This window comes from Parus major, chromosome 4A (assembly GCF_001522545.3).
Source record: "Parus major isolate Abel chromosome 4A, Parus_major1.1, whole genome shotgun sequence".
Taxonomy (NCBI): domain Eukaryota; kingdom Metazoa; phylum Chordata; class Aves; order Passeriformes; family Paridae; genus Parus; species Parus major.
Genome location: NC_031772.1, coordinates 19,424,981 through 19,433,057, shown reverse-complemented (window position 1 = coordinate 19,433,057; position 8,077 = coordinate 19,424,981). Strand labels below are relative to the sequence as shown.

The 8,077-nt window shown below is 63.3% G+C and overlaps 1 protein-coding gene across 2 annotated transcripts in view; it reads left to right on the top strand.

Annotated features, from left to right (window-relative positions):
- The window catches only part of TSC22D3 (TSC22 domain family member 3), a 16,602-nt gene extending 10,272 nt beyond the window's left edge, over positions 1-6,330 (top strand). Inside the window, exons 1-3 of one of the 2 annotated variants that reach the window (XM_015626739.2) lie at positions 4,060-4,238; positions 4,487-4,538; positions 5,074-6,330. In XM_015626739.2, coding sequence (XP_015482225.1) covers positions 4,117-4,238; positions 4,487-4,538; positions 5,074-5,319 — 420 coding nt within the window. In that variant the 5' untranslated portion in view covers positions 4,060-4,116 and the 3' untranslated portion in view covers positions 5,320-6,330. Of the gene's footprint in view, positions 1-4,059; positions 4,239-4,486; positions 4,539-5,073 lie in introns of those variants that run through there. The other variant, XM_015626738.2, reaches the window with a different exon arrangement.
- The last annotated feature ends 1,747 nt before the right edge of the window (positions 6,331-8,077 follow it).

The window sequence follows — 8,077 nt, the reverse complement described above, 5'->3', positions numbered from 1 at the left end:
GCCCTGCAGGTGACACCGAGGGCCCTGCAGGGCTCACAGAGTGCCCTGTGCCGTGCTGCTGGCTCAGGTGAGCGGGCAGGGCAGCGCACGCTGTCAGTCAGGGCAGCGCTCCTGTCTCTGCGCGGAGCAGCGTCTGTTTGGGCCGCAGAGCGCGGGTCACGGGGGCATTCGGGTCGGAAAAGACCCTCGAGATCGTGGGCTCCGGGCACTGCCCGAGCGTGCTGGCACACGTGTGCGAGCAGGAGGCCGCAGTGTGCACCCATGGGTGCGGGCAGGAGCCGCCTGCAGGGCTGCGAGGTGTGCCGAGCTTGGGGGGCTGCGAGGGGGCTGCAGCCCCTGCCCGGCATCACCTGCCCTGGCCAGCGGCTGCGTAAGGATCTCTCGTTTACTGAGCGCCAGGAAAGAAACTTCTGCTGCTCCATCCCTGCACAGCATCCCTTGCTGGGGCCTCTCGAAGGCTGACAGCGTTCTGCCCTGCCTGAGTGAGGAGCCCATGCCCCAAGCGGTGATGTGGGCAGGGCTGGGTGGAAAGACCCAGGAGGACTGCAGGGAAATCAGTGACTTACTCCAGTTTATTTTTGCAATAGTCCCAGCTCCATGGGAAAAATACCGGAGGTGGCAGAGCTGAAGCATTTTCCAGCTTCACTCCAGTAGCTGCAGAAGTATTTGGGTTTTTTCCTTGGTGCCTGAATGCTGCATCAGAAAGGTACCAGGTGGGGACCAGGAACCTCAAGCTGTGAGACCAGGACCACCAGCCAGGCCCTGGCTTGCCAGTTCTGGAGCCCTTGGTCCCTGCCACTAATGATGGAGAGCTTCCTTTGGGAAGGAGGCTGAGCCAGCACTGGGGGGGACATGCCACAGGAGGTGTGAAAACAGGCACAGCTGCCAGGGCTGGGGGCAGACTGGGGTCTGCCCACCCCATCTCCCTGCTGCTGTCACCTCTCTGCAGAAGACAGGAGGTGGCACAACCATAGGAGAAAATGCTCTCCCCATCTCTCCTGTCTTCTCCACAGCGAAACCAGCATGCTTCATGAGCTGCTGTGGTAAACTCAGCCAAGGGACCCCTGGTGTGGGTGGTCTGGACTTGTCCCAGCAAGGGGACAAAGCTGTGTCCCAGGGGCCGCCACCAAGCCCACCACCAGCCACTCTGGGGACAAGTGCACACAGAGGCCTTTCATCTCCCCAGGGAGGGGGGCACCCGCACAGCTCGGGATGGCACACTGGCCATTGGTCTTGAAAGGGCCAATTGAGTAGAGCTGAGGTCATCTCCCAGCATGTTTACCCTGTGGCTGGAGCCCCTGGATGCAGCCGGCACCCAGGCTGTCTCTGTCACTGCGAGCCGGGGGACGCAGCCAGAGGCAGAGCCGGCATCGCTGCTGGGAGCAGAGGGGCCGGAGCGGGGTCACGGCGTGGCATGGCCTTCCAGCCGCCGTACTCCCCGAGCCTCTTCAGAAGGAGGGACTGGTAAGTAGGGCCTGCTGTGGGTCAGGGGGGGAGCACGGGCCAGCCTCGGGGCTTGGGGGACAGACAAGTGCCCACTCTGTGCAGTGCCAGCACCCTGCTCAGCCCCCATCCAGCAGCTTTGCATGTGCTGGAGTGGGGCTGACACAGGGGGATGTGCATAATTGTGGAGAGCTGCCTGGCTAGGTCTTGCTCCCAGCAGAAGCTGTGCTGCACTGTGCCTCAGTTTCCATTTTGATGGGGAAATTCCACTCTGCTCCTCCTCCCCACTCAAGGAAGGGGCACAGCAGCACACCCACAAGTCAGGGTTCCTTGGCCTCTCCCAACAGCCAAGTGCCAGGCACATTCGGTACCCCCTGGACCGGGACTGCTGCTCAGTGGCCTTTGCAGCATCCCTGGGGTGCACATGCCCTGCCGGCACTAACTCTTTCGTGCCGTGCGTGGGGTGTGCCATCCAGCATCAGCCTCGCCGTGCCTAGCAGGGGATGAGCCCCGGGGTCAGGGGCAGCAGGCAACCACTGAGCAAAGTTGATCCAGAGGGCGGAGGGAAGTGGGCGGCCAGGGGCAGCGGGGTCAGCACCGGCCGGGCAGCGCCACCCCGGCCCCTGGGATGCTGCCGTCGTTTTAGGGGCCCTGCTTCCAGCCCTCGGAGCTGTGGAACACCTCCACAGCCTCCACAGCCTCCACACGCTCCGCAGCCTCCGCACCCTCCGCAGCCTCCGCACCCTCCACAGCCTCCACACGCTCCACAGCCTCCGCACCCTCCGCAGCCTCCGCACCCTCCACACGCTCCACAGCCTCCACAGCCTCCACAGCCTCCACAGCCTCCACAGCCTCCACAGCCTCCACAGCCTCCACAGCCTCCACACGCTCCACAGCCTCCGCAGCCTCCGCACCCTCCGCAGCCTCCGCACCCTCCACAGCCTCCACACGCTCCACAGCCTCCACAGCCTCCACAGCCTCCACAGCCTCCACAGCCTCCACAGCCTCCACAGCCTCCACCCGCGCTCGCTCCGTGTGTGGAGCGGGGCCCGCAGTGCCGCCCGTGCCCGCGCGGGGGCGCCGTGCGCGGTTATGCAACGGCGGGCGGGGCGCTCTGCCCCGGGGAGCGGCGCTGGACCCCGCTTTGTTCGGGACCCCCCCTTTGTTCGGGACCCCGCTTTGTTCGGGACCCCGCTATGTTCGGGACCCCCCCTTTGTTCGGGACCCCGCTTTGTTCGGGACCCCGCTATGTTCGGGACCCCGCTTTGTTCGGGACCCCCCCTTTGTTCGGGACCCCCCCTTTGTTCGGGACCCCGCTATGTTCGGGACCCCCCCCCTTTGTTCGGGGCCCCGCTTTGTTCGGGACCCCCGGAGTGCTCGGAGCCTCGGGGTGGCGGTGTTTAGTGCCCCCGAGTTTGTTCTGGACCCCAGATTTGCTCTGCCATCCCGCAGTTGTTGTTCTGCACCCTGGGCGTGTTCTGTACCCTGAATTTGTTCTGCACCACGAGGTCATTGTTCTGCACCCTAGATTTCTCGTTCTGCACCTTGGGGTTGTTTTGTTCTGTATCCCGAGTTTTGTATCTCTGCTTTGTTCTGTATTTGGGGGCTGTTCTGCACTCCGGGGGTGCTGTTCTGTACCCCGGGTTTGTTCTGCACTCCGCAGTTGTTGTTCTGCAACCTCGGGGCGTGTTCTGTACCCTGGCTTGGTTCTGCACCCCGGGTTTGCTCTGCGCGCAGGTTTTAGTTTCCCCTCCTGGAGTTGTTTTTTTACGCCTGGGTTGTTTTTCCGCTCTCGTTTCTGTTGTTTGTCACTCTTGTTTCTGTTTGTTTTGCACCCTCGTTTCTGTTACGCACCCCGGTTTTTAGCAGCCCGTTTCTGTTTCCTATTCCCGTTTCCGTTTTTCACCCGGGGGTCTATTTTGAATGCCCGTGGTTCCCCTTTCCCTCCTTCCTCCTGTGCACAGTCCTAGGGCCTCACTTGGCAGGACGGGCAGGCTGCACCTCCAAACGCAGCCTGGGCTCAGCCCTTCTCCCAGCCCGCAGCAGGAGCGTGTCCCCCGCCCCGGGTGCCCAGGACGGGATGCTGAGCGGGGCTGGCTCCGCTGGGGCTGCAGACGAGGGCTGTGGAGGGGGGTCCAGCCTGGGGGGGACGCGGTGCTGAAGAGCGGGGTTCTTGTGCTCGGCAGCGCCGTGCTGTGCTTCAGCTGGAAGGGGCGGAGGGGCTGCACAGGGGGGCAGAACACGGGCCGAGTGCCGGGGCAGTGCCGGGGCAGTGCAGGGGCTGTACCGGGGCAGTACACGGGCTGAGTACCAGAGGCAGTACCGGGGCAGTATCAGAGGGGAGGTACCGTGGAGCAGTACCGGGGCACTACCAGAGGCAGTACCAGGGGGGCAGTACCGGGGGGCAATACCGGGGCAGTACACAGGCTGAGTACCGGAGGCGGTACCGGGGCAGTACACGGGCTGAGTACCGGAGGCGGTACCGGGGCAGTACACGGGCTGAGTACCGGAGGCGGTACCGGCGCAGCCCCCGGCGCGGCGCTGCGGGCGGTCCCGGCCGCGTTCGCCCCTCCCGGCAGGGCGGGCACCGCCGATATAAAGCGGGGTTGGCTCGGGAGGCCCGCAGTGCGTTTCGCTCCGTCTGTGCGAGTGTGTGTTCCTGCGCCCGCAGCCATGAGCACCGGCATGTACCAGTCCCCCATGGAGGTGGCTGTCTACCAGCTCCACAACTTCTCCATCTCCTTCTTCTCCTCCCTGCTCGGGGGGGATGTGGTCTCCGTGAAGCTCGATAACAGGTAGGGGCAGCCCCGGTGCGCCGCGGCCCCGCCGTTCGCCGCAGAGGTCGGGGGGAAGGGGCACCCCCGGTGCTGAGGTGCGGGGGAAAAGCTGCTCCGGGAGCGAAGCACAAACGCGACCGGTGCCTGAACCATCAGTTCCCTCGGGAGGGGCACGCCCCGAGCACTGGGGGGGAGGCGTCGCTGCGCGGACCCCTGTGGAAGGGAGGCGTTCGAAGCTGACCCCCGGCCTTTCCGCTCTCTTCCAGCGCCTCCGGAGCCAGCGTGGTGGCCATCGACAACAAGATCGAGCAGGCGATGGTGAGCTGCCCCCTCTGTCCCGCACCTTCCCCGTCACCCGCGGCTGCTGTGCCCGGGGCTGGGCTCCCCGCTCCCGGGTGGCTGCTCTGCCCAGGGCCGGGGGTCCCTCGACCCGCGGGGGTCCCCACTCCCCACCCCGCTGCCAGGCAGAGCCGCTCTTTGTCTGCGAGCGCCGCAAAGCTCATTGTCTGCAGCCCCTCCGCAGTGCGCAGGGAGCGAGGGCGGACACGGAGCCGCAATTTCGGGCTCTGGGCTTGCCCGAGCCGGGTCCCCTGGGCGCTCAGGAACTCCAGCCCCAACAAATCCCGGGGCAGGGGAGGAGGCTGGAGAGTGCGTCTGGATGCAGAGAGATGCCCCTTGAGGGAGTTGTGCTGGATGAGCACCAAACCCTGGGCCAGGGTTCCAAAGTTGGGGTGGGGAGGGATAGTCCTTGGGAAAAGCTTCTGCAGCAGTTTCCCCAGCACTCGGGAATGGGAGGGAGCAACCCCCAGGGCATTACTCTCCATTGATCGGTCTCTTCCATGGCATTTTGCAGGATCTTGTGAAAAATCATCTGATGTACGCTGTGCGGGAGGAGGTGGAGGTCCTGAAAGAGCAAATCAAGGAACTGTTGGAGAAAAACTCCCAGCTGGAGCGTGAGAACAGCCTCCTGAAGACCCTGGCCAGCCCTGAGCAGCTGGAGAAGTTCCAGTCCCGGCTCCCGGCAGAGGTGCTGTGCCCTGAGGAGCAGAGCCCCGGGGTGGCTGCCCCGGCCCAGCGCTCCGGGGGCTCTGCGGTGTAAGGTGGCTCTGTCCTCGGGGTGGGCAGAGCCACAGAACTCTTTCTACTTAATCTCCTGCAAAATCGTTTCCGCCTTCATCTCACACGAAGGACTGCCAGACCCTGGCACTGAGCCGCGCCCCTCGGGCAGCCCTGGCCAGCCCGCAGAGCCAGTGGCCGTCTCCTTCATGAGGATGCTGTTCTTCAAGGAAGACAGGGGCAGCTGACCCCCCCTCCCCACCCGACCGTCCAGCAGGTGCCTGGAGGAGATCTGTGGAAGCCGTCCCGGGCTGCGGAGCGGGGCTGGGCAGGCTTTGGCACCGCGCTGGCAGCCGGCGGTGGGAAGGAGCGCGCGCCAGGCCCCAGGCCGTGGTTGTGCTCTGCAGGGGGGTGTCTCTTTCTGGCAAAGCCCGACATTGGAGGGAGACCCATGTGTAGTGAGCGAAGCAGATGTGTCCCGCGAGCCACCCAGGAGCCTGCTGGAACCCGAGCCAGACTGAGCAGCACCGGGGGTGGCAGCTGCAGCGTAGACCGTGGCTGAACGCACAGCAGTGTGGGGATTACAAGGAAAAAAAAGCTTGTTTTGTTAGTTTGGGCATCTTGTGTGGCCGTATCTCTGTACAAATGTGCACCAGAGGTGCCTCCGAGGCCGCGGGGTGCCCGCTCTGGCCCAGCCGTGCCCACCTGAACAGCTGGGGTGTCGGAAGGCAGGCTGGAACGGTGAGCGCCCGTCAGTGGGCACACAGCTATTGCCAGTGGCACCAAGGAGGGGACAGACTCGCTCCTCTCTGGCATCCCACCTGACAGAACCATGCAGCAGCACTGGGAGGATCTGGACTGACCACTGGGCAGAGCCACAAGCCAGGCTGTGCTCTGACCCACTGAGGTGGAGGAGCCAGCCCGTGCTCCGGGCTCCCCTCTGTCCCTGGCCTTGCCCTGGGATGTCACGGGACATTGCTTTTGATGTCAGAAGCGGTGACACTGTTGTGTAAATCTAGATAGAAATGGCAATAAACTCTACTTTTTATATATACCTGCACTCCAAGCTGTGTCTGTGGCTGGGAAGAGAGGGGAGAGTGATGGCACTGGGGAAGAGGCTGGGAATTGTTGGAATGGGACTGGTGTGGATACTGGGCTGGTGCTGTTTCCCAGCTGGGAAAAGCTGGCAGTTCCCCACCTTTGCAGGAGGGGATAGTTCCCCCTAGATGGCCCTGGCTGAGCCAAGATGGGTTTTTGGAGATATGAGCAGGTAGCCTCTTCCCAGGGGTAAGGAAGAGGTAGGGAAAAGTGCTGTGAATCTGCAGGTCTCTGTCCCCTGTGTCACACCTGTGCAGGGCAGACTTGGCAGCACGAGCAGAAAGGAAGCTCTTCTCAGGCCGTGTGGAGCTGTATGTACCCTCAGCTCTGCTCTTCCTCTGGTGTTTTTGTTCTTACAGCCATCATTGATACTTTTTGTTTGTTTTTATTTGTATTTTCATTTTGGGCCATCTCAAAATATGAGAATAAGGATGGGTCATCTGGATTGGACAGTGCTGGACAGGGATGGGGAATGCCCCAACCCTGTCCTAGGGCACAGCCAGCTTTTGATTCAACCCCAGGGGGTATGTGAGGGAGGGCAAAAAAGCCCCAATTCCTCTATCCCTGGGAATGCTGATGGCTAATACAGGTTAAACCTGGAGGTGTTTGTGCAGAGCCCCAGGCTGGCAGGACGTTTGAAGCAAGGTGCAGTATTCCCTCCCCCCCAGGGTTTCCTATCGGGACAGAGCTCCTGGGCCAGCCAGAGCCATCCCTGGGCCAGGGGAGCAGGCAGTGGCCACAGCTGTGCTGCACCAGCCCAGCTCCACACGGTTTCATGTCTCTGCTGTGCTGAGGGCGGCTCAGCCCCAGCCCTGTGTGAGTCACAGCGGAGCTGGGGGTGGTTGGTACCCTGGAAACGCCGGGTAAACAGCAAAACACAGGCCACAGGGGCTTGAAAACATTATTGGGTGGCTTTTTCCTCGCTGTCCTGTCTGTCCCAACACGGTGACCCCACAGCAGCCTTGTGCAGGCAGCCCTGCAAGTGCTCTAGTGCAAGGGCACACACATGTGCCTCGTGAGTACGTGTGTGGTGACTTTCCCTGCTTGTCTGGTGATTTTTCGTGTGTGTGTGTGTGTGTGTGTAAACAGGTTCAGGCCCCCCTACCATGTACATCCCCTGCACCCCCAGGCACTGCAGCAGCCTGGGGGGGACACACAGCGGTCCCCCAGTGCTGCCAGCCTCTCAGGGTGACAGCTGCTCCAGGAGGAGCTGTTCCAGGGGGCAGCTGGATGCAGCTGTGCTTGCCCTGGCCAGGTCACTACGGTGGGTGTTGGGGTGCTAGGAAATGCTCTGGCCATCCTTCTGGCCCCTCTCAGCTGGGGAAGCCTGCAGCAATGAGCTCTGTTTGTTCTAACACCCCTCAGTCCAGCTGTGTTCAGGGGGTGCAGCGATGGTGTTGGCAGTCCTGTTTGCTGCCTCTGCCCGTCCTCTGTCCCCTCCCCGCAGCCTTGGGGCTCCACACAGCACGGAGGCACTCGGGGACAGGCTGTGGCAAGACCCGCTCACTGCAGCCACCAGCCTCAAAGCGGAGAGGCAGAGCCTTTCCCGTCTGCAGGTGGTGTGACAAAGCGCCAGCCGATGGCACCGGGCAGCCCCCGCAGAGCCCCCAGCTGCCCCGCGGTGCCCCGGGGGTTAAGGCACCCCCTGGCCCCCCGTGCCTCGCAGCCCAGCCCCGGATCACCCCACGGAGAAGGGCTGGGGG